The following is a 26948-nucleotide window of genomic DNA, read 5'->3' as shown; positions in this document are numbered from 1 at the left end:
CCCTGAAGATTCTCAGGCCTAAACGGGGTATAAATAACGTGTTTCGTTCGTTCGTTCTAAGACAGGTCGTCATTAGACACTGAGGAGTAGCCAGATTTAGACCTAAGTTCCGTTTGACCGTTCTCCTAGAGAATAAGACACTAGTGGTACGTCACGAGTGAGGGGAGTAGCATATTGAGATCCCGAACTCGAATGGAAGCATATCCCTCTTGATAATGGCTCCAAAATGGATGCCGAAACGTCGAGTTTTAAATTTTCAACGCGGTTTTTCCCGAGAACTTAGTGATTTTCATAAATACATAAGGTAGGTGGGGGCAAAAGTCCGCATGGGGTAAAAATCCGCAAACGTATTCTAGAAGACGCAGCGAAAATATTAACTTGATTCCACATGTATCGTGTCAGTATCCTACGAAAATCGCTACATTTGTGTAATAGTCACTTCGAAACAAATAATATAGCTTAAGACCACGAATATTTAAAGACTTACTTGATCAGAAAAATCGACGTCAATTATTCCCTTAGGAACTGGTACACATTCGTACTCGTGGTAATGCTTTGGGTGATATTCATATCCATCTTGAGGGTGAGTCCTCAATACTTTTTTAACGGTACAAACTGCTGGACTTTTCTAAAAATTATGGAAACTGTTATTAAATAACATAATAATTAAATTTTAATATTTTGACACACTTAAGTTCGGAAGAGCGACACCTGGTTTCATAGCTCAGCAACATTTATAGCACTTTTAATTACATTGGCCAATTATATTAGTCCTGGTTACTGGATAATGGCCAAGCCCAAAAAAGAATAAGAATAAAAAGTAAGATTAAGGTTGAAAGGAACAGGAAATGGCGTGGGTGTGATTAGATGTTTTGTCAGAAAAATCTTAAATCATCGCGTTAAAATTGTTATAAATTAAGTAATTATACTGTAGATATAGTTAGTTAGTGTTTGAACATTAATTTAGTAGTTAAGTTAAAAGTTAGGTAGGTTGTCTAAACAGCATACTGTGGAATCATGAAATAGGAAAAAGAAGAAAACACAATATCTACGAATCTCTTATTAAAAGCAGTCTATTGTACGGAGCAGAAACTTGGCGGATAACCGAAAACAACAGAAGAAAACTGGAGGCAGTAGAAATGGACGCTTTTAGAAGATTAGTAGGAGTGTCACGCAGAGAGAGAATACGTAATGATGAGATAAGACAGCGAATGGGGGTTGACGGCTCTCTAACAACAGACATAGAAAGAAAACAGCTGATATGGTACGGACACGTCCAGAGGATGGATAACTCAAGACTCCCTAAAATAATTATGCAATGGGTACCACCAAACCGCAGAAAGAGAGGAAGACCCAAGAAATCTTGGAGAGAGGGAGTAACGAAGGCGATGAGCGCAAGAGATCTTAGAGAGGGCCAATGGGATGATAGAGTGTCATGGAAATTAGGCATCGGACAACGTCGCAAGACGTTTTAAAACCGATTTATGTATATATATATATATATATATATATATATATATATATATGTTACAGTTCAAGTTGATTCTCAGTTAGAGTTGACTCCAACTAGTTAAAAAAAACTGAAACGAGCAGTAAAAGTTGATTTTAAAAATTTAAATCAACTTATACTAGTTGGAGTTGACTCTTACTGGATCGATTCAGTAAATGTTGATTATACGAGAATCTCAAGTGCATTTTTGATGAGTGTGCGTTTCTTTGTTTTGACCATTTCAACTACTTATTAGGATAGTCTGTAACGTCACCCCCGTTAGGTAAATTATTCTGATTCGATTTTTTGCACAAACTTACTCAAAGAAATATGTATATCCGTATAACAATCCTTATAACAAATACACAGGGTGTCACGCGGTACTGCGGTCGAAAAATTGTTTAACCAATTTTTGTTAACCAAATTCACAAAAATAATTTTTATCTACTCTATCTCATATTATGTAAAGCAGCGGATCTCAATCTGTGGTACATGTACCACTGGTGGTACATATAATTATTTGCGGTGGTACACAAAACACACAAAAACTTAAAATACTAGTAGATAGTAAATCTTGATTATACAATCTAAAAATATAGAAATACAATAAAATAAACTTTAGATGGTACATGACTCATAAAGATTGAGAACCGCTGATGTAAAGGTTTTATTGTGTGAAAATTGTAAATATAGATAGCAGTACATGAAGGGTTTAAAGTGTGTCTGAAGTAACAATGTATTTTAAATGGGTTTTACTTTTTCGCACTGTTTTTTTAGCACACTGTCATATAATTAAACATCCTTAACTTTCGCCTTCGGGAGGAAATCAGACACGCCCTTGCAACGGCAACTGAAATGCTCACAAAACAGCGACCACGGAAGCAAAGATGGATGACAGAGGAAATATTGGATTTAATGGATGAAAGAAGAAAATGAATATTACCATCCTTGGATTATAAGCTTTCATTTGACACATCATTTGTCATACCGGAAAAGAAATGAAAGGCAGAATTTACAAATCAGTCATCAGACCAATAATGACATACGCGGCAGAAACACAACCCGACACAGAGAGGACAAAATGATTGCTCGAAACAGCCGAGATGAAAACCCTTTCTAAAAATCGATAGTAAGACTCTATGGGACAGAGCTAGAAGTACAGATATACGACGGAGATGCAAGGTGGACAACATTAATAACTGGGTAAGAAACAGAAGAATAGAATAGAATGTAGTCAGGACAGCGAGAGACGGTTCCCCAATAGGAGGACGTTTAGTGGGAAGACCACGAAAACGATGGAACGACAACTTACTAGAGGCACATTGAAAAAACAGACAAAGTAATGTCTATACAAAAAGAAGAAGAAGAAGATTTGTCATTCTACCTGTTATAATGACGGAGGAGTTATATTCGCGGACGGACGGATAGACAGCCTAGGTTAAATTTGTCACATTTAGTACCATCCTTGGATATTAATCTTTCCTTTGGCACCTCATTTGTCATTCTACCTGTTATAATTAACGAGGAGTTATACTCGCTGTCGGACAGATGGTACTAGGTCGAAAAATTGTTTAATAGTTATTTATGTACAGCTGGTTCCTAAAAAAACTGATACGACTCTTAGTAAGATTTGATCATTTTGAGCAGTGTATGATTGGTCTGACATTATATTATATTTATTATAACAGACAAATAATAAAATAAACAAACAAACAGCCATTTTTTGAGGTTAAAGTTATTTGACCAATTTTAAGATTTGGCAGTAACAGTGACAGTATGTAAATAATAAGTATTTATCCTTCAAAATATAATAAATTAAATATAATTAAACTCATATTCATTATATCACACCTCATCAAAAGCTTTTTACAAGAACATAGTCAGCGATTTTGATATGGCTTAGAGCCAGACTACATCAAGATCGCCTATAAATCGTGCTGGTAATTGCCTTGCAGCGAGACCAAAAACAAAAAGAAGAAGAAGAAGAAAGTACACTGCTCAATTTTCTACAAAATACGCTTTAAGAGTCGTATCAGTTTTTTTTGGAACCAGCTGTACCAAGTCAGTAAAGTGGCTGTTTATCGAACGAGTCTGATATTACGAGCAGAGGAAGCGAAGCGAGCAACAGACGCGTTCGATAAAGAGTATTGAGGTGGTGCGTACACAATTGTATCGTCAATCATAAAAAACATTAACACTTACTGACAACTTTGAGGAATTTTTTTTAATTTTAGACGAAATAAAAAATTCGTATGACAGTAATGACAGATGACTTTTGCACGATGGCCTGTTTTGATGTTTAATCGATAGTTATCAATATTGTATACCTACCTAATTACTAAATCTGTAAAGTTTTGATTTATTTTGTATGAATATAATTGCGAAACACTACAGAATTTTACTTTTTGACATAAATTTTATTAATAATAAGATACATTTTGTACAATATTTTTAATAATTAAAGTAAATAAATTTTAATTTCACTCAAATAAATAATCTATTGCTGCCATTGACCACTTACATTCAATCTCGGTTAATTTGATTAATAATCGCGGCAGGTAAAGTAACATTCTTCTTTCAATACAACAAAGTGATAGGTACTTTACTGCCGAAAATGAGGGCAAATGAGTACAATAATGAATGATTTTAGTGACGTTTGGCGATAAACAATGATTTTAAACAAATTCGCAAAAATAATTTTTTCACTTCGTACAAATTTTTTTTAGATCCTTGGCCTTTTTTCTCTAAAATTGACTGTTGTCGAGTTATTAGCGACTTAAAATTTGAAAATCGCCAAAATAACCATTTTCAATGTTTAATAACAACTCGCTTAAAGATAATTATTGTGAAAGTCGAGCGAGCGGCCGTGGAGTAACGGCATAATCGCTGGCCTCATACGCCAGTGCACGTGGGTTCGAGCCCTGCCAAAGACAAACCATTTTCATTTCCAACAATGACACGAGCCGTCTCACCGTGCCTCGGAGAGCACGTTAAGCCGTAGGTCCCCCTGGGCTAGTGTACATCGACACTAGTTACTTGAAACAGGGTTAAAGGTGTAATTGGCGCCGGAACTGTCCGAAAGGCAAAAATGCCATACGATATTATATATTATGAAAGTCAGAAACTAAAACAAAATCAAAGATTAAAGCTACCTCTTATAAGATCCTGAAGAAATTTTTGTCATTATTTCATTAATAAGATATTATTTTTAATTATCAACAATGAGCGCTAACCGTGTATTGAGGCGGCCGTCAGTGTGAGTGCGAGTGAGATTCACCATTGGACGGCTGGAATGGTGCATCTCTTTAGCACTCACCATTGACGGCCGCCTAATACGCACTTAGCGCTCATTGTTAATAATTAAAAATAAAGCTTAGTAATAAAATAGTGACCAAAATTTTTGCTGGATCTTGTAGATGGGCTGTAAACTTGGTCACTTTCTGACTTCCATAATAATGGATTTTAACCGAGTTATTAAGCCTTGAAAATGACCATTTTCGCATTTTTCAAATTTTAAATCGCGTATAACTCGACAACAATCAATTTTAGAGAAAAATCACTAAATACCTTTTTTCTACGAGCGTGCAAAAATGTCTACTTTCGCGAACGCGTTTTAGTTTAGAAAGTTTTACTTTTCCGCACGCGTTTTACTTTTCCGCACGCGTTTTACTTTTCCGCACGCGTGTTAATTTAGATATGTTAATATGGCCTTAAAGTAATTATAATACATACAATAAACTAATATTTAGATATTATTTACTAATTTATTTCAAATATATCTTATTGTGTTCATGTTTTAATGAAATTAACGCGAGAATTCGATGAAATAAAATAATTTTGACATAATATTCGATAGTCAAATCAGTAGACAATAACAGTGGTTTTGAATCGTCGTCATGGAAACCAAGATCGTCGTCATGCTAACCAATTATGTTGAAAGTTTGGTTTTGACAACCTTGTCAAAGAATTAATTTGTGTATGTATTTTCATATTAATTAAATTAATTGATTAAGATTTGGTCATTTTTTAAAGACTCGTAGAAAAAATATTGTTCCTAACGCTTGCAGAAAGTCTCTTTTCCGCACTCGACTGCTTGCCGAACTCCGCGTCGTTCGGCAAACTGCAGTTGCGTGCGGAAAAGTATGACTTTCTGCACTTGTTAGGAAAATTATTTTGTGAAGTGAAAAAATTATTTTTGTGAATTTGTCTAAAAAAAATTGTATAAACAATTTATCGATCAAGGTACTGCCTGGCACCCAGTAGATTTGTTATAAGGACCTCTTTTTGAGTAAGTTTGTGTAAAAAATTCGAATCGGAGTAATTTACCTAACGGGGGCGACGATACAGTCTAGACTAATTTGAACATATTCAGTAACATTTAATTTCTAGAATCGGCTGTTTGTGTGAATCAGAATCAACTTTTACTAAATGGCATTGGGAAGAGTATACTTTTCCTAGTTGGAGTCTACTTTTACTAGTAAATGTTGAATATAAATCTTCATTTTATATTTATAATCAACTTTTACTGAAACCAGCCGTTAGAGTTGACTCCAACTAGTTGGAGTCAACTCCAACTGGATAATCAACTTGAACTGTAACATATATATATATATATATATATATATATATATATATATATATATATATATATATATATATATATATATATACATCCTACTATCAATTTGGCATCGATACATTATGCATTTACCATCGATTTGGCATCGTCTTGCAAAGTGGCATCTGTATATCGATGCCACTTTACACTACCTTAATAACTTTTTTTCTGCACTTGTTACCAGAAGTCTAATCAACTCGGTAGTTAGAGATTTGATTTCTTGATGTTACTTTAATATATCAGCTTTCTTTGTTTATCCCTTACTAAGTTATATAAGTTTATTCCATAAAATGTTTGAGTCCAAAATGATGGTACAGTGAAAATATTATATACATTTAGTTCAGTGTTTTACCGTTTTGTCGCTGCCGCTATATACATGAAAACGTATATCCCACTTTCATTATCAATCATTTTGGCATCAGAAATTTGGCATCACTGTTGAATATAATATTATCCACACCGAATAATAGGCAATTTGAGAATGTATATATTATTTTCATCAACAAATCATTCTGGCATCATGTTGTTTTCACCCAATTTTGAAAAAATGTGAAAACTTTGTATTATCCACGTCCGTCTGTCCGTCCGTATGTCTGTAATCACAACTCCTCCGTCAACATACCAGCTAGAATGACAAATGAGGTGTCAACTGAAAGCTGATAATCCAAGGATGGTACTAAAGGTGAGATATTTGATCTTGGCGGTCTGTTTGTCGGTCTGTCCGACCGCGAATATAACTCCTCCATCATTATACCAGGTAGAATGACAAATGAGGTGTCAAATGAAAGATTATAATCCAAGGATGGTACTAAAGGTGAGATATTTGACCTAGGCTGTGTTTCCGTCGGTCCGTACGACCGCGAATATAACTCCTTCGTCATTATACCAGGTAGAATGACAAATAAGGTGTCAAATGAAAGCTTATAATCCAAGGATGGTACTAAAGTTGACATATTTGACTTAGGCGGTCTGTGCGTCGGTCCCTCCGACCGCGAATATAACTCCTCCATTATTATACCAGCTTGAATGATAAATGAGGTGTCAAATAAAAGCTTATAATCCAAGGATGGTACTAAAGGTGAGATATTTGACCTAGGCTGTCTTTCCGTCGGTCCGTACGACCGCGAATATAACTTCTCCGTCATTATACCAGGTAGAATGACAAATGAGGTGTCAAATGAAAGCTTATAATCCAAGAATGGTACTAAAGGAGAGATATTTGACCTAGGCTGTCTTTCCGTCGGTCCGTACGACCGCGAATATAACTCCTCCGTCATTATACCAGGTAGAATGACAAATTAGGTGTCAAATGAAAGCTTATTATACAAGGATGGTACTAAAGTTGACATATTTAACTTAGGCGGTCTGTGCGTCGGCCCCTCCGACCGCGAATATAACTCCTCCATTATTATACCAGCTTGAATGATAAATGAGGTGTCAAATAAAAGATTATAATCCAAGGATGGTACTAAAGATGAGTTATTTGACCTAGGCTGTCTTTCCGTCGGTCCGTACGACCGCGAATATACCTACTCCGTCATTATACCAGGTAGAATGACAAATGAGGTGTCAAATGAAAGCTGATAATCCAACGATGGTACTAAAGTTGAGATATTTGACCCAGGCTGTCCTTCCGTCGGTCCGTATGACCGAGAATATAACTCCTCCGTCATTATACCAGGTAGAATGACAAATGAGGTGTCAAATGAAAGCTGATAATCCAACGATGGTACTAAAGGTGAGATATTTGACCTAGGCTGTCTTTCCGTCGGTCCGTACGACCGGGAATATAACTTCTTTGTCATTATACCAGGTAGAATGACAAATGAGGTGTCAAATGAAAGCTGATAATCCAAGAATGGTACTAAAGGTGAGATATTTGACTTAGGCGGTCTGTGCGCCGGCCCCTCCGACCGCGAATATAACTCCTCCATTATTATACCAGCTTGAATGATAAATGAGGTGTCAAATAAAAGATTACAATCCAAGGATGGTACTAAAGGTTAGATATTTGACCTAGGCTGTCTTTCCGTCGGTCCGTACGACCGCGAATATAACTTCTCCGTCATTATACCAGGTAGAATGACAAATGAGGTGTCAAATGAAAGTTGATAATCTAAGGATGGTACTGAAGGTGAGATATTTGACCTAGGCTGTCTGTCAGTCGGTCCGTACGACCGCGAATATAACTCCTCGATCATTATACCAGGTAGAATGACATTTGAGGTGTCAAATGAAAGCTTATAATCCAAGGATGGTACTAAAGGTGAGAAATTTGACATACGCTGTCTGTCCGTCCGACCGCGAATATAACTTCTCCGTCATTATACCAGGTAGAATGACAAATGAGGTGTCAAATGAAAGCTGATAATCCAAGGATGGTACTAAAGGTGAGATGTTTGGCCTTGGCGGTCTGTCCGTCGGTCTGCCCGACCGCGAATATAACTCCTCGATCATTATACCAGGTAGAATGACAAATGAGGTGTCAAATGAAAGCTTATAATCCAAGGATGGTACTAAAGGTGAGATATTTGACCTAGGCTGTCTTTCCGTCGGTCCGTATGACCGCGAATATAACTTCTTTGTCATTATACCAGGCAGAATCACAAATGAGGTGTCAAATGAAAGCTGATAATCCAAGGATGGTACTAAAGGTGAGATATTTGACCTTGGGGGTCTGTCCGTCGGTCTGTCCGACTGTGAATATACCTCCTCGATCATTATACCAGGTAGAATGACAAATGAGGTGTCAAATGAAAGCTTATAATCCAAGGATGGTACTAAAGGTGACATATTTGACTTAGGCGGTCTGTGCGTCGGCCCCTCCGACCGCGAATATAACTCCTCTATTATTATACCAGCTTGAATGATAAATGAGGTGTCAAATAAAAGATTATAATCCAACGATGGTACTAAAGGAGAGATATTTGACCCAGGCTGTCTTTTCGTCGGTCCGTACGACCGGGAATATAACTCCTCCGTCATTATACCAGGTAGAATGACAAATAAGGTGTCAAATGAAAGCTGATAATCCAAGGATGGTACTAAAGGTGAGATATTTGACCTTGGCGGTCTGTCCGTCGGTCTGTCCGACCGCGAATATAACTCCTCGATCAGTATACCAGGTAGAATGACAAATGAGGTGTCAAATGAAAGCTTATAATCCAAGGATGGTACTAAAGGTGAGATATTTGACCTAGGCTGTCTTTCCGTCGCGTCGGTTCGTACGACCGCGAATATAACTCCTCCATCATTATACCAGCTAGAAGGATAAATGAGGCGTCAAATGAAAGCTTATAATCCAAGGATGGTACTAAAGGTGAGATATTTGACCTAGGCAATCTTTCGGTCGGTTCGTACGACCGCCAATATAACTCCTCCGCCATTATACCGGGAAGAATTACAAATGAGGTGACAAATGTCAAAGTTTAGTAAAAATGACTCAAAATTAGTAAATTCGTATATCAATCCACGCAAAGTTACACGTAAAATTCAAATATCGTCTTCCAGTTCTACTTTCGATTACTTTGGGTGAAAACCTAGGACTTACGAAGTCCAATTACTTGTTTTGTTTAAATATAAGGCATATCATAGACATGCCTTATGCATCATAGAAGACAATGACACAGAAAAATCAAAACACAGCAACATGTCAAAAAGGCCTTAGTTATGTATCTTCGGTCCTGTTAGTCCAATCGTGATGTATAGCACCTCAAATGATAGGATTTGACAAACAGAATACAATGACATAGAAAAATCAAATACAACAGCATGTCAAAAGGGCCTTAGTAGCTTATCTTCGGTCCTATTAGTCCAATCGTGACGTACAGCATCTTAAATAATAGGACTTGACCAATAGAATCAAATTTGGCACAAACAAATCAAATACAGCAACAAGTCAAAAGGGCCTTTGTTATGTATCTTCGGTCCTATTGATCCAATCGTGACATACAGCAACTCAAATGATAGGGTTTAACGAACAGAATACAATGACACAGAATAATCAAATACAGCAACATGCCAAAAGGGCCTTATTTACGTATCTTCTCTCCTATTGGTCCAATCGTGGAGTACAGCACTCCAAATAACTGGATTTGTCAAATAGAATACAATGACATAGAAAAATCAAATACAGCAGCATGTCAAAAGGGCCTTAGTCTTGTATCTACGGTCCTATTGGTCCAATCGTGATGTACAGCACCTCAAATAATAGTATTTGACAAATAATATAAAATGGCACAGAAAAATCAAATACAGCAACATGTTAAAAGGGCCTTAGTCATGCAGCTTCGCTACAATTGATCCAATCGTGACGTACAGCGCCTCAAACGATGGGATTTAACGGGCAGAATGCGACTGTAGACAAATCAAAATGGCGGCATGTAATAGCACCTTAAAATTGTAGAAATAAAATGGATTAACGCACAGAGGTGTATGACATATTATGTGACAGTGTTTAACAAATTGAATACGATTACATACATCCAGTTTTTGACAAGTGACTTCTCTACATGATAAACGCGAAAAGGCTCCCTTCGTTCACTGTTCGACATAGGCCTCCCGTTCACTGCATATATCCACTACTTCCTGAAGCCGTGACATAAGAGGATAGAATTTAACGAATTAAACGACAAAGAAGACTAAACAAGGCAGCGTGCGGGAAAAACAGGACCATCCTTTGTATACTCCACAGGAAAGCATTATATATTCAACGTTAAAACTATGTTATAGTATAAGGGTATATATTTTTAAATGATAAATATATTTTTTTATTTAGTACATTCCGTACGTTTTTTAAACATGATCAGGAGAATTTGTTGCCTGAAGTCTATAAAAGAATTTCCTAACAATCCTTGTGTTATGGATTATTTTTGGGAATGTGTTTAAAAGGTAGCTTACATGCTTATTGTTCAATGGTCTTATCACTTTTAAGCGCTTGTCTTTTTGTAAGGCTATTAATTGTGATTTCAACCATTCTTGCGGGACAATGCCTTTTCAGTAAATGAAGTGAATATTGTTATACATTTAATTTTTTCCTCAATTATTTGGATGCCCCTACTGGTGTTTGGTCTAAGCTTACAGCTTTTCCCCATTGAAGCTATTTTATAACTAATTATAATTAGGGGTACGGAATTTTCGCAAATAAAAAACATGAATTTCGCATTTACTTTTTTTATAATTATTACAAAATTTCGCATTTATTTTTAACTACGAGTAAAACAACAGAAAACATTAATCAAAAGCTAACATCGTTGTAATTTCGACATTCGACTCTTTAAGAGCTGTTCTTCGATCTGTCACTACAATATTATATGTGCTGAAGAATCGTTCTGCGTCTACGCTGTTCGTTGGACTCCAAATGCTCTGTAATGCTGCTTTAGCAAATGACGGAAAACTGCACTGTGTAGCAATTGTGTCTTGTGTCACACAGATATAGGTCATCTGTTGCAAATTCTTTGACTCGATCACTCAAAATTGTTTTAGGGCGTCCCATTTTAGGGGATACTTTAAGTAACTTTATGTTACTATGAAAACTTTTTTGATAGACCATGTTCTTAATAAAAATTGACGGAATGAGCACTGATTGTCCTGTTTGACTAATTTATATGTTTAGAAAATAAGAATTAGCCGACTTTTATTCCTACTTAGATTTTTACCAATACAAAAGACCGAAATGCAGATAACAACAGTCGGATTATTTATATTTCTCAAAGAATCAACATTGAAAAATATCAATTCCTTATCTTATCTTTATCTATTTAATGATGAACAATGAAAGTTCCTTCTGTTTCAACGCGTGTTAGAAAAATAAACAACCTTTCAAAAATTATGTACAATAGAAAACTTTCCGTAAAATCTTTCCATGCCTTATTTACTACGTAACTACCTACTTATTTACGGGCGAGTTGGGCACCTGCAGGTATTTCGCGGAAATAAACAAAAACTCCATATTTCATATTTATCGCATTTATGTTCAAAATTTCGCTGAAATTCGCATCTATTTCGTAAAAACGAAAATTCCGTACCCCTAATTATAATAAAACAGTTGGTCCAGAATCATTATCTCGTTGACTTTTTCTTGTTTATCGTTGATAATTCTGCCGTTTGAACCTTCTGATAATCCATATATTTTCTCTATCTGCTCTTAAAGTGTGTTTATTATATTATTTTCTTTCTCATTTAATTTACACCGATCCAGACTAGTATAGCTCCATATAACAGTTCTAGTTCTGCAGTAACGAATCAATATTTTTATTTAGCACATTAATTTTTGTTTTGTCTTCGGGTCTATTAAATAATTTTCTTGCACTGTTTCTCGCAATTTTTAATTATCCATTTATTACTCTACTTGTCTTATTTTTTGAATATACGACTTGAATAAAGACTTTAATGTTTTGCCAGTCGTTATTGTTTAGTAGACCGGAATATTGAGATATTAATTCTTTACATTACATATTTGTCTTTCGGTGATTTTCTATTATTAATATGAAGCTGGAAGTGTTAGGTTACACTGGTTTTTGATATTTGGTCCAGAGATCCCTCTCAATTCTTTTGTCGGATTTATGCCGTGTCGCGGATGTCGATGCCGTGCGCATAATACGATTCTGAAAGCTCTGAAAAATAGTTATTTTTTTCTTCAATTATCTCAGCTGATTTTTTTATTTACGAGTCATTTCTTCAGATTTGGGAACACTTAATAATCGGAGGGGGCCAAATCAGGAGAGTAAGCCGCATGAGAAAGTAATTCGAACCCCAACTCGAATTTTTGCTACTGTCACAACGCTCTTGTGAGTCGATGTATTGTCTTAGGTCTTGAGAACACTTTAAAGAACACTTTTTTCTTCTGCTTATAGAGTCGTTTTTCATTCATCAAATACTGGAACTCACCACATAAATTTTGAAGACCCTGACATCAAAACTGTATTAAATTATATGTGATCTAAGTAAGTTATAGAAAAAGTCAGAATAGATAGAGTAGAACACTTATAAAAAAATTGTAACAAGCAATTGGACATCGTAAGTTCTAATTTTTCACCCAAAGTGACCGGAAGTTGAACCGGCAGTCGATATTTGAACTCTTCGTGTAACTTTTTGTCAGTTGATATGACGGATGAATTTTGTTCACCGACAGACATGGACGAATAGACAGGCATGAAACCGGAAGTATGTATCTGTTCTGGTCTTTCTTAGTCGCGTTGAATAATAGTTTGTACTATTTCGACGAATTTAAAACAGTACTTTCGGTTGCAACTCTGGAACAGGCAGTCCGAGGTCAAACTTCTCACATGTAATATCATATTTTGGTTAAAGGCTTTCATTTGACACCTTATTTGTCATTCTTTCTGTCCTACTAACAGAGGAGTTGTGTTTATTGACGGACAGACATGGATAATTCTAGGTTTTCACATTTAATGATAAAAACAATAATTATATAATTCAGTTAACCTGACTATGTCATTGTGATAATGACTTCTTATCTAAAAGTGACAACGGCAATTATTCCATTCACTCACGGTAAAATATCGTAAAACCTCCAGATTTTAAAGAACCGCTTGGATTGACATGAAATTTGGCACACACGTAGCTAAAATGCCAAAGAAAAAAGTGAGATTATGCCGATATGTTCTCTTGTCCTGGATGTGATTTTCACCCCTTCTTGGGGATGAAAAAACATACGTTTAAAATAAGTCCGGGAGTGGATAAACTGACTAATTCTAATTCTAAGCAAATTTTGTTCTATAAAAGTTTTAAACGGCTGAAAATGTTATAAGAATTTTTTGCTCTACATTGTGCTTTCTATCTATACCTTTAAGGAACGCACTATTTTCGGGGACACCCTGTATATGATCTGTAAGTTGCATTGGTTAAAAATGCTTATTTTTGAAAAGGGTTTTGTTGAAAGGGCTCTAACGAATCACTAGTCACGAGTATGTATATGCAAATTTTAAACAGCCATATCTTAACCAATTTTTGTCTTCCAGAAAATCAAAAAATCCCAAATATTTAAAACAGCAAAACCTACATTTTTTACTCTTTAAGATATTTGGTATCACTAATAATTTTTAAGTTATTTTGAAAAAAGTCTTTTTTTCAAAATTAAAGATTTAAAATTTACTTTAAAACCAAATTTTTTCACAAATAAGCACTTTGAACTGATGAAACTTACAAACACAAACAATACATAAAGTTACTTGTGAAGTGGTAAGGATTAATTCCATTTGGGCTGTTAATTAGAGGGAGATTTTTACGATATTTTTAACCAAAAAATAAGGAACAACTCTATTTTGAGCGTAACTTGCTTACTCTTGCTGCTAGAAACTTAAAAAAAAAAATAAAAATAAACGTTTTCTTAAACACTTTAAAAAAGTTGTAATAAGTTTTCTCAGAAAAGTGTTTAATTTTTTTTATTTCACGTTAAAATATTCGATTTGGAATTTGACATATAAGAGCTTATTTTTCACTATAGTCTGTTTTTAAACCAAGAGGAGTAATTCAAATTTCCCGCGCCGTAAACCTTGTTTGTAATTTGTACAACCTCAGGCAATTTTACTCATATCAAATTTTGACAATAATTACATTTATAAAATTTTAAAACTATTGGCATTTCATAGGTTAGTTTATTTATTTTATCAGCGATTTTTGCATTTTCTGCGTTATTACTTTTATTTTTAGATTTTTAGTCAATATTACCGTCAAAGGCCGATATGATCAACCAAAAAAGAAGATGTATCTAAAGATATTTCTAGTGACTTTCTTGGGTGTGAATCTGCCTTTTTACCCTAATAGCACAAGGACGTCCAATGGACGTCCATAGGACGTGCTTCACGGATTTTAAGGACGTCCCTTGGACGTCCGTTTTTGTCCGAGGAACGTCCTTTATACGTCCTATTTTGGTCCAAATGTCGCGCTACCGAACGTCCATTGGACGTCCATCTAAGGTCCGAAGGGACGTAAATTGGACCTTAATCGGACGTAAATTGGATCTTAATCGGACGTCCTAGGGGACGTAAATTGGACCTTAACAGGACGTCCTAGTTTGGTCCAAAGCCACATTGCCAAATGTCCAATGGACGTCCACCTAACGTCCGAAGGGACCTAAATTGGACCTTAATCGGACGTAAATTGGACGTTAATCGAACGTAAATTGGACCTTAATCGGACGTAAATTGGACCTTAATCGGACGTCCTAGGGGACGTAAATTGGACCTTAACAGGACATCCTAGTTTGGTCCAAATGCCTCGTTGCCAAACGTCCAATGGACGTCCATCTAACGTCCAATGGACGTCCACCTAAAGTTCGAGGGGACGTTCGGTGGACGTCAATTGGACCTTCATAGGACGTCCCAGTTTGGTCCAATGTCGTGCTGCCGAACGTCCATCTAACGTCCTGAGAGGACGTTCGGTGGACGTCTAGCGACGATATTTAGACCTGTGGAGAATGTATTGTGGGAAATAAAAAATACATTTTTTAAGGAACTTATATTACATCTTATATTAAATTACAATTATTGGATATTACATTATTTACATTAAATTACAATTACACTTCTCCAAGAAATTAACGCACCACCTTAAAAATGATGCATTTTTGATGTCTCGAATTTCCTAAACCTGTTGTCCAATCTCAGTGATTTTTTTTATAATATTATAGCCTAGGCTACAGGTTACCTCCTTAAGTTTGTCATGAACGGGGAGCTATACTGTAATATATTATGTATATTATATCATATCACTCCCTATAGTAATGAGTGAGCCTGGAGACACGGAACTAATGGTTCCGTGTGTGCAGGCTCACTCATTACTATAGAGAGCGATGTGATATAATATATATTACAGTATATAGCTCCCCGTGCATGACAAGCTTAAGGAGGTAACCTATAGCCTAGGCTATAACATTATAAAAAAAATCACTTAGATGGGACAACTGGTTTAGGAAATTCGAGACATCAAAAATGCTCAATTTTTAAGGTGGTGCGTAATGGGCTGTATATTATACATATATTTCAAATCGACACCTTGCTCATTTGGAGATAATGGACAATTTCTTAAAAAAAGAAGATATTCTATCTATGTATACTTATTATATAGTGTAATATTATATTATAATATTATAATAATCATTCAACTTTTGTCTAATTTTTTTTCATCGGCCTTCGCTTTCTGTCTTTAGATAATTCAATATTATAAATAGATTATAAAATAATGAGATAAATACTTTTTGCTTACTAGGTACAATAACCAACCCAATCTGTTTGACAAAAGAACCGTTATGGGTAGAGGTAATAAGTTAAGACGAACAAAAGGCGACCGCGGTAGCGAAACTTTACTTTAACAATTGTAATTCAAAATTCAAGGAAATCTATACTTTATAGAAAATCAAAAAGATTGGCTAGAATACAAATATGTAATTATACAGTGTGTTTGGTAAAGAATAGGCCATAGATTAACCTTAGATTTCGGAGGGTAAAATAGGTCGATTTAAGTTAACTTACGTTAGTACTAAAGTTGATAATAACCGAAATACAAGGTGTCAAATTTAAATTTTTATTTTATTTATTCTTGAATATTTCCTAACAGGCATGGGATAATATCACGAAATTTGGTAGGCGGGGTTTTTTTGGGACAAGAAATCTAAATTCAACATCAAAAATGATGTATTGCCCAGGAAATAATCAAGAATAAAATAAAAGTTTAAATTTGACACCCTGTATTTCGGTTATTATCATCTTTCGTACTAAAGTAAGTTAGCTTAAATCGACCTATTTTAAGCTCAGTAATCCAAGGTTAAGCTATGGCCCATTTTTTACCAAACACCCATAAGATTGAAAAATGTATGAAAAATATACCAGAAAGAATAAGAAATATATATCAAAGAGCATGAAAAAATATGTAAATGTAATAAAAAACGTAAATAATACCAATGTTTGGATACCAGTTGTCCTGGCTGGTGGTTTTGTCCATCATTCTCGGTGAGTTTGTTCTCTAGGCCATCAGGGATCGATAGGCTATGTCCAGACGGTGCGGTGGTAGCAGCAGAGTCTGAATGCTTCCTCTTTGGCGTTCACTTACCAAGAAGTGACTGGCTGCAACGTGGAGCTCCAGTAGCTCTCTGGGGTTGATGGCTCCGAAAACTCCTCATCTGATCGAGGAATCAGGAACATAGACTGTTTCGGCACTTCAGAAAAACTCCAGGAGCAGGAATCCTCAGGTGGTAGATTAAAATGTTGTGCGCCTATGTCAAAGGGGCACATAATAATCCATTAGATGGGCTTATGCATTGATGCTCTAAATGGCCCGATGAGGCGGTCGGACTGTGTGTTATGTTGTGAAACAGCGTCTTCATAGTTTTACGTAATATATAGTATATGTATAAGTATATTATACTTTAATTCGTATATAATATAATTTCTTACATTATGAAAATCAGTGGTTAATGAATAAAACTTTACGCGGGAGCCCTAACGCCGAACTGATATCGGTGGGTGAATCGAAAATCTATCGCCTATCGTTATAGTTTTGTGAACAGAGGAACCAAGTAGTGGGGGTGATTTTCAGACGTCCACAAAAAGTCCGTATTTCGTCCAGTACGGACGTCCAAAGGACGTTCGTATTTATTTCACCATCGGAAGTCCGAAGGACGTACATATTTAGTCCACCGTATTCATATTTATTTCACCCGAAGTACGTCCAACGTCGGACGTCCAAAGGACATCCATTAATAGTCCATAGACATTAGGACTAAGACTAGACCTATTTTGGGCACGGCCACGTATATTCAACTAAGATTCATTTTTAGTACAGATACATTGATAAAAATTATATTTTTGCTTACTAGAATTAATTAGCAAACTTATGTCATCTTGGTAACTAGAATAATAAAACAATGTAACGAATAATTTACAAATAAGATTTTCACACTTTACAAAAAAACAAAAACATGTTTAGAATATTAAACTGTGCAATTTTGAATTAAATATAATTATCTTTTCGATGTAAACTATTTTATTAACATAATTAAGTTAATATTTTATTGAATTATTTTGCTTTTTTATCCCGTAATTCGTATAATATGTCCAATATGGACGATCAGCAAACGTCCGTATTTCGTCCAGTACGGACGTCCAAAGGACGTTCATATTTATTCCACCCGAAAGACGTCCAACATCGGACGTCCGAAGGACGTACATATTTAGTCCACCGAAGGACGTCCAACGTCGGACGTCCGAAGGACGTACATATTTAGTCCACCGAAGGACGTCCAACGCCGGACGTCCAAAGGACGTCCATTTATAGTCCATGGACGTTAGGACCAAAAATGGACCTATTTTGCACGTCCAGAGGACGTCGTGTGCTATTAGGGTTAGTTTACCTACTCCTCTTGGTTTTAAAACAAAGCTTAGCAATAACTCTGCTTCTACTGGGTCTACAGACCTGACACATATACCATTTTTTCACTTTTCTATAAGCTATATTTGCTATTTGCTAATTTTTTTTCAATAAAGTAGGTACCTACTTTTTGAGTTATTTGCGAAAAACCGTCTAAAAACGTGTTTTTTTTTTGTTGAAAAATGAACATATTCACTCGCAAATATCTCTAAAAGTATTGACTTAGTGAAAAAACTCTATAAAATAGAAGTTGCTTAGAATTAGTCAGTTTATCCAATTCCGGACTTATTTGAACATATTTGTTTTCATCCCCGATAACGGACGAAACTCACCTCCAGATCAAAAGCACATATCGGCACAATATCACTTTTTTTCTTTAACATATTAGCTATGCGTGTCCCAAATTTTATGTCAAACCAAGCGTTTCTTCAAAATTCTGAACAAAAACCGTAAGTAAATTAAACGAAAATGTAAAAGGTACATTCTATGTCAAATCACTCAGGCAAAAAAAATTGGATCTCCGATTTGTCTGAAAATTGGTATATAGCTTCTGCGGGACGTAAAAAGAAGATATTTAAGGTCAAAAAATCTTCTTCTTCTTTTTTTCTCAAAATGTTATTTTATGCGATTTTACAGTGATTTGGTGTTTATTTAAACAAATTTGCATTTTCTGTCGTAAAGTATCAATGAAAAACATAATAAAAAAAGACTAAGTTTTCACTCTAATGGCATATAACATATCCCACCAGAATGAAAACAATGGGAACCTTCTCTGGTTACACCTCCGAGGCTTCTACAATTTGCAAGCCATACGGATGCTGAGACTAAGGAAGATGAGGGAATTCTACAATTTACAATTCACGTCACATCTGCTCAGCGCGGTAAAGTTCCAACGAGACTGGTTCCCTTCATACTCCACACAGAGTAAATGTAAATAAAAAATGAATAACCATTTTCAATTTCGTTGCAAAACGAAAATACAGCCGAACCATATTCCAGTCCAATCAGAGAGTGCTGCAAGCACCTCTACCGGTTTCGAAACTTATTAGTCTCTCATCAGGAGGCACATATGCTGCTCTCCCTGATCCAACCAAAACAAACCCCAGCGTGCAGTCCTGAATTGCAACGAACGAAATGGCATAGATGCCCTAGCGGCAACTGCTAGCAAAAGACTAAGTTTTCACTCTAATGGCATATAATGGCATATTCACTCTAATGGCATATAACATATCCCACCAGAATGAAAACAATGTTTTCATTCTGGTGGGATATGTTATATGCCATTAGAGTGAAAACTTAGTCTTTTGCTTAGTGGCATATAATGGCATATTCACTCTAATGGCATATAACATATCCCACCAGAATGAAAACAATGTTTTCATTCTGGTGGGATATGTTATATGCCATTAGAGTGAAAACTTAGTCTTTTGCTAGCAGTTGCCGCTAGGGCATCTATGCCATTTCGTTCGTTGCAATTCGGGACTGCACGCTGGGGTTTGTTTTGGTTGGATCAGGGAGAGCAGCATATGTGCCTCCTGATGAGAGACTAATAAGTTTCGAAACCGGTAGAGGTGCTTGCAGCACTCTCTGATTGGACTGGAATATGGTTCGGCTGTATTTTCGTTTTGCAACGAAATTGAAAATGGTTATTCATTTTTGAAAAACATAATATTTTAATAGAAATGACTCAAAAATGTCATTATATGGCATTATAACAAGTTATTTTGAATCAAAACAAGTTTTTGATCAAATTTTATAGTGTAAAAAACGTTAAAATACCGTTTTTTACATTTTCCTCCATTCCCAAAATACATCATCATCGATTTGGCTAAAAATTTGCCTGCAGATAGCTAAAAGATAGGACTTTAAGTGGTTAGAAGGATTTGAATTATATTACAATACCAAAAAAATTACATGCAGTAATATCATACTCAAAAGTATATATTAGTCCAGTCGGGATAGCATTTGACCTTGAATGCCAAGCTGCACAAAAATTTATTTTTCTGATCTTTAGGGGAGTCAATAAATTTTTTAGGGAATTCCTCCGTTACGTTAGCGGCCATCTTGATTTTAAAGGAGAACCTGTTTTGCTCAATATCTCCGCCATTTTTAACTTTTCGACAAAAATGGAAGGAACTGAAATTGTTCCAAATAAATCGTATTTACAATTATTACAATTTCTTTTTAACAATTTTTGTCGTGAGGTCGATATTTTCGAGTTAATTTTACTTACAGTAGACGCCTATATTTTTGACTATAATATTGCATGTAACTTTTTGGGTATTGTAATATAATTCAAATCCTTATGACCACTTAAAGTCCTATGTTTTGTCTATCTGTGGGCAAATTTTCAGCCAAATCGATTATGATGCATTTTTGGAATGGAGAAAAATGTAAAAAACGGTATTTTAACGTTTTCTACACTATAAAATTTGATCAAAAGCTTGTTTTGAATCAAAGTAACTTGTTATAATGCCATATAATGACATTTTTGAGTCCCTTCTATTAAAATATTATGTTTTCCATTGATACTTTACGAGAAAAAATGGAAATTTGTATAAACACCAAATCACTGTAAAATCGAATAAAATAACATTTTGAGAAAAAAGAAGAAGAAGATTTTTTGACCTTAAATATCTTATTTTTACGTCCCGCAGAAGCTATATACCAATTTTCAGACAAATCGAAGGTCCAAATTTTTTTTGCTCCAAAATTGAGTGATTTGAAATGGAATGACCCAAAATTAATTTTTCAAACAAATATTGTAAGTCGTTATGAGAAAATTATAATTTAACAGATGAAATAAAATAAACACAATTCAACTCGTAAAATATTTGGACCCTTACCAGCCGAACCAGCCGAACAGGTAAAGAACCCACCTTTTATATAGTTTATAATATACCTTTTCTACCTGGCCTCAAACGCTCGATATTTTTAACTCGTGGCAACATTGATTGACGGCAAATAGACCGCAAATACACATTTTTATGTGGTGGAAGTTAAAAGTTAAAACGGGATAATACGTTAGTAGTGAATTAGAAATACTAAGGACTTTTCTGTAAGTTTTGCCTTTATATAATCATAGTAGCAGTAGTATAGTAGAGTAGAGGCTGGCTTAGGAGATGGACACTAACTCTCCCGGCCCCCCTGACAAAGGGGGCGGGATCTATGCTTTGCTTTCATTGAACTCGCAAAATTTTTTAAATTCCATACACATGCTAGCCCCGAGACATAAAAATAACATTAATTTAATAGAAAAAGAACTCTGTGCTTTAAAAAATAAATTCCAAAACGATCAGATCATGTTAACAGAAGTTAATAACTTATCATCTAGGATTGAAAATATTAGTAGAAGAAAAGTTGAATACAAGGACACTGACTTCGGCCCATTCCTTATTATGATAGAGAGTGACAAGGGAAAAGCAGGAAATATCCATCCTATGGATATTGGGAAAGTATTTCATACAGTGGGTACGACTGGAATTAAAGAAATTAGTAGAAAAGGCATGAATAGAATTGGAGTAATTTTTAACACCTCCAAACAGGCAAATATGGTACTAAATAGTACAGAAATCCTTGAGAAAGGATTTCTTGCTTATATACCTCAAAAAATGCTAACATCAAGGGGTATTATTAGAGATGTAAGTATAAATATTTCAATGGAAAACATAGTTAACGACAGTAAATTACAAAAAAACGTGAAAATTATATCGGCCAGAAGACTTAACAGAAGAGTTTTAGATAGCAGTGGGACCGTTACATACATTCCAACAGGAACTATACAACTACTCTTTGACGTAAGAACTCCCCCTAAAGAAATAATCATATATTCAAACTTGGTAACAGTAGATCCATACATCCCTCCTGTACAGCAATGCTTCAAATGCCTAAGATTTGGGCACTCACAAAGACAGTGCAGGGGAAAAGCAAGATGCCCGAAATGTTCCGATGAACATACAGTACAAAGCTGCACAGTTTCTGTACCAAAATGCCTATACTGCGATCTTGATCACCTTGCCACAAATAAAATTTGCAAAGAATTCGAAAGACAAAAAAAGATAAATGAAGTAATGGTCTTCCAAGATCTCACCTTTTTTGAAGCTGCCAAGCTGTTTCCCCCAATTAAGGAAAAGCCAGAGAATTCGATAATGTTTAAGAGGAGAAGTAGGGATTTTCCTTCTTTACTATCCAGCTCACCCAGAGCATTTACTCAAGCACTTCAAAAATCCCCATCCTCCACTCCCCATTTCCAGAGTCAAAGTCATGTGGTCCCAGTTAAAAGGAAAAATAAAGTAATTCTTAAAGACATTAGTTATGACAAAGAGGCGCATAAAGCTCTATTAAATGAGGATCTAAGCAGAAATTTACCTAGATTACCGATTTTAAACAAATTAAATGATTCACAAAAGTATACGGGATCACAAGGCCCAAGTTTTGCACTCTCATTAACAAGCAATCGTGTACATTCCCAGGATAGTGTATTTTCAAAAAACGTTGATTTAACCTCTGATAATAATATGGATTTTGCAGGTTTTGATGAGTCACATAATACATCTAATTTTAGTAAAAGTAGTGTTGACTGAATTTTCATTTATTTCTTACAGATAATATATATTATTTTTTATATTAAAAAGAAAAAATAATAATAATAGTAACAAATTATATATATAGTTATGATATTTAATATTTTGCATTGGAATATTAATGGTTTCTTTAACAATAAGCAAGATCTAATGGTGTTTCTTAACGAATATGATGTTAATATCATTCTTCTAAATGAAACACATCTGAAATTTTCACAGCACTTGCATATTCCCAATTTTTACTGCTATAGGGATGATAGGATTGATGGATGGGGTGGAATAGCTGTACTTATTCATCAGTCTCTGGCAGCTGATAGGATAGACATTTCACATATTCACTTGCCTGAAAAATGGCAGGCTATCATTATCAAATTTGAAAAAAATTTTATTATAGGATCGTATAAGACACCAGATGTTCGTTTTCGTAAGGAGATCTTTAGAGAATTGGTTCAAATGTGTGATAAACCGTTTTTCTTCATAGGTGACTTGAATTGCCAACATTCTTTATGGGGTTCATCGTCTAACAATCCGAACGGCAATCGTCTTGCAGATCTTTTGGAGGAGGATAACTTGTGTTTTCTCAATACGGGTGAGGCGACAAGAATCTCACCGCCTGACTCAAACAGTGTCCCTGACGTAGCTATAGCATCTCCAGGTTTGGCTGTGGACTGCCTCTGGGAAGTTTTTCCAGAGATAGGAGCAAGTGATCACTTTCCTTTTGTAGTGTGTTACGGGCAGGATAGAAATAGTCCCCAAGGAAATGACCCTCTTCAAGATCGCAGTATCTTTAATGTGAAAAAAGCCAATTGGGAACAATTCAACCAATATATTGAGTCTAACATTAACAACATCCCTAATGAGTCTTACACAGATTTTCAAAACCTAATATTAGACGCAGCAAACAGGTTCATCCCTAAGAAAAAGCGTGTTAGAATCCATAAACCACAATTACCTTGGTGGGATGAAGAGTGTTCAGTTTTAATTAAATCAAAGAGGGAGGCAGTCAAGAAGTTCAACAGTCAAGAAGTTCAAACAGGTACCTTCTTTAGAAAACTTCATTAATTTTAAAAAAATTAGGGCACATTGTAAAAAAGAACTTAAATCCAAAAAGAAAAAATCATTTGTTGTGTTTTGTTTCACAATTTCACCTGATACTCCAATATCAGTAATGTGGAGAAAAAAGTGAGAAGTTTCCATAAGGCTTTCACTAAAGCCTCAGTTAGAACTCCTAGTAATTCATCGTTAGGGGAGGAAATGCTTTGTTCATTGACTCCACCTGTATTTGAGGACATTGCGTCTCACCCAGTGAAATCTAATACTATCGAGTGTGAACTCTTCACTTTAATCGAACTTTCATTGGTTTTGGTTGAACGAAAGGATACTGTGCCGGGCCAGGATGGTATAACATTTTCTATGTTGCAACATCTTCCAGAGTCAGCAATCAAGTTCCTGTTAAAATTTTTCAATTTATGTTTAAAGGAGGGAATGCATATTCCCACTCAATGGAAATCACAAACAGTGTGTTTAATTCCCAAACCCAATAAAAATATAAATTGTCTTTCGGGCTGGAGACCAATCGTTTTATCATCGTGTGTTAGTAAACTTTTAGAGAACATGATAAAAATAAGGTTAGATTGGTATGTAGAACATTTTATGATCCTATCGCCTTTCCAGACTGGCTTTCGTAAAGGTAGAGGGGTGTCTGAAAACATAATTCATCTGGTCAATGAAATCTCATTGAATATCTCAAAAAGGAAACCAGCAGCAGCTGTTATGTTAGACATTTCTTCTGCATATGATAAAGTGTCAATCATCCAATTATTGGACGCTTTGGGAGATCTCAATTTGCCAGGGTTACTTATTGAATTGGTTAAACATTTATTGACTAATCGTTTGGTGTCTGTTCGTGATCCTATTTCCTTAAATCTGCTAGGACCAAGAACTACCAATGTGGGCCTTCCTCAGGGTTCCCCTTTGAGTCCAGTACTATTTAATATTGTCATCAATATAATTTCATTTTGTGTGCCAGAGGATGTTCTAATTACTCAGTATGCAGACGATGTTGCCCTCTATTGCTCCGGCAACAGCTGGGTGGATGTTGTGGAAAAATTGAATGGTACAGTAGAAAGTATTTCTAATAAACTTCATGATATGGGAATGTGTCTGTCATCTAGTAAGAGTCAAGCAATTTTTTTGATAGAAATAGGAATAATATTCCGAATTTACTAATATCAGTGAATAACACACGTTTAGATTGGAAACAAGAAGTTTCTCATTTGGGAGTTATTCTAGATAGTTCCCTTTCTTGGAGAAGTCAAATTGAAAAGATGGCATTGAGGGCTTCCAGTGGAGTCAATATTATTCGTTGTTTGTGTCGAACTTGGTGGGGAGCACATCCTGCAACTTTACTCACTCTATATAAGGCATACATTAGATCACATCTTGACTATGGATCCATTTTTCTGGGAGGTTGTGCACGTTCTCTACTTGCAAAATTGGATAAGGTTCAGTATAGAGCTCTTAGAGTGGTGGGGGGATTTATGAGGTCTTCTCCAGTTCATATAAATTTGTCAGAGTGTGGAGAAACACCGTTAGATCTCAGAAGAATATGGCTAGCATCTAAATTCATTTTAAAAGTAGTAGCCTATGACAACCCAATATATGCCTCAATTGAGCAATTTCACAATGTCTTTCTGGGTTACTTTAGTTTTTGGAGAAGAAAATATTTCCCACCAATACTGGCTGCTTTCCAGAATACTTTACATGAAATTCATGAGGTAGCACATAGCTCCTTATTTCCTTGTCACTCCTTTCCACTTAATATTCAGATTTCTCCTATGGCTTATGAAACTGTCAATATGGGCAAAGAAGCAAATAACCAAACCAAGTTTATGGAATGGTACCTCAATAACTGGTCGGAATATAAACTTATTTTCACAGATGGATCCAAAGATAAACAAGGTAATGTAGGTATTGGGATATACCTTAACGAGAGAACACAGTTAACAGCAAGATTACCCTCCGCTAATTCAATTTGCTCAGCAGAAGTATTTGCCTTTAAAAAAGCATTAGAGTTAATCCAACAGAATAATTTTACAAAGTGCCTCATCTGTAGTGATTCTAAGAGTGCTCTAGAAAAAATCACAAGATCAAGCTACAAGGCGGCAATAGACTCACAAACTCTCCAACTAAAACAAAAACTATGTGAATTTGATGAACAACATAGAGAAATTAAATTTGCATGGATTCCAAGTCACACTGGAATTATTGGGAATGATAGAGCTGACCATCTTGCGAATCTTGGAAGAAAGCTGCCCATTAGTGAAGAACCAAAGGCCCCCTTTAAATATTTTCAAATTAAATATAAAGAAAACCTATGGATCGGTTGGGAAAATCGATTCCAACAAATAGGACAGGCAAAAGGAATTACTTATTGCTCACAAGTTACAGTTCCATATAAAAAGGCATGGTTTACAAAATTTCCTAACCTGGGGAGAGGTATAATCACACAAATGTGTCGTATGAGAAGTGGACATTGTAGTGTTCCTGTACATTTATTTAGATTGAAGGTAGTGAATTCAAACCAGTGTTTATGTGGCAGTGTAGGAACTTTACAACATTTTTTGTTGGAATGTACTAGGTTCCAAAGAGAGTCCTAGTTGCTTAGAAGGGAACTAGAAGGTGATCCGACATTAACTGATGTGTTGTTTAAAAATTTAAACTCAAAGACATTAATCGCAGTGCAAAAGTTTTTAACATCAACAATGACTTGTGTGTAGCTTGCTTAAAAACTTTATGACTTTATGCTTGCTTGCAATGCATGTGCTTTGTGCTTAGTGCGGTTTTGCGTGGTAGTACTAGAACTAGACCA

The 26948-nt window shown here is 35.5% G+C and overlaps 1 protein-coding gene across 4 annotated transcripts in view; it reads right to left on the bottom strand.

Moving 5' to 3' along the window:
- Positions 1–26948, bottom strand: part of LOC114341672 (uncharacterized) — a 467146-nt gene that overhangs the window by 30973 nt on the left and 409225 nt on the right. For all 4 annotated transcript variants that reach the window (XM_050657848.1, XM_050657849.1, XM_050657850.1 and 1 more), the window contains one exon: positions 488–628. In XM_050657848.1, the coding sequence (XP_050513805.1) occupies positions 488–628 (141 nt within the window). The remainder of the gene's footprint in view (positions 1–487; positions 629–26948) is intronic.

Source organism: Diabrotica virgifera, chromosome 8, assembly GCF_917563875.1.
Source record: "Diabrotica virgifera virgifera chromosome 8, PGI_DIABVI_V3a".
Taxonomy (NCBI): Eukaryota; Metazoa; Arthropoda; class Insecta; order Coleoptera; family Chrysomelidae; genus Diabrotica; species Diabrotica virgifera.
The sequence above is the reverse complement of the archived record's forward strand: the minus strand, read 5'-3'. Positions and strand labels throughout refer to the sequence as shown.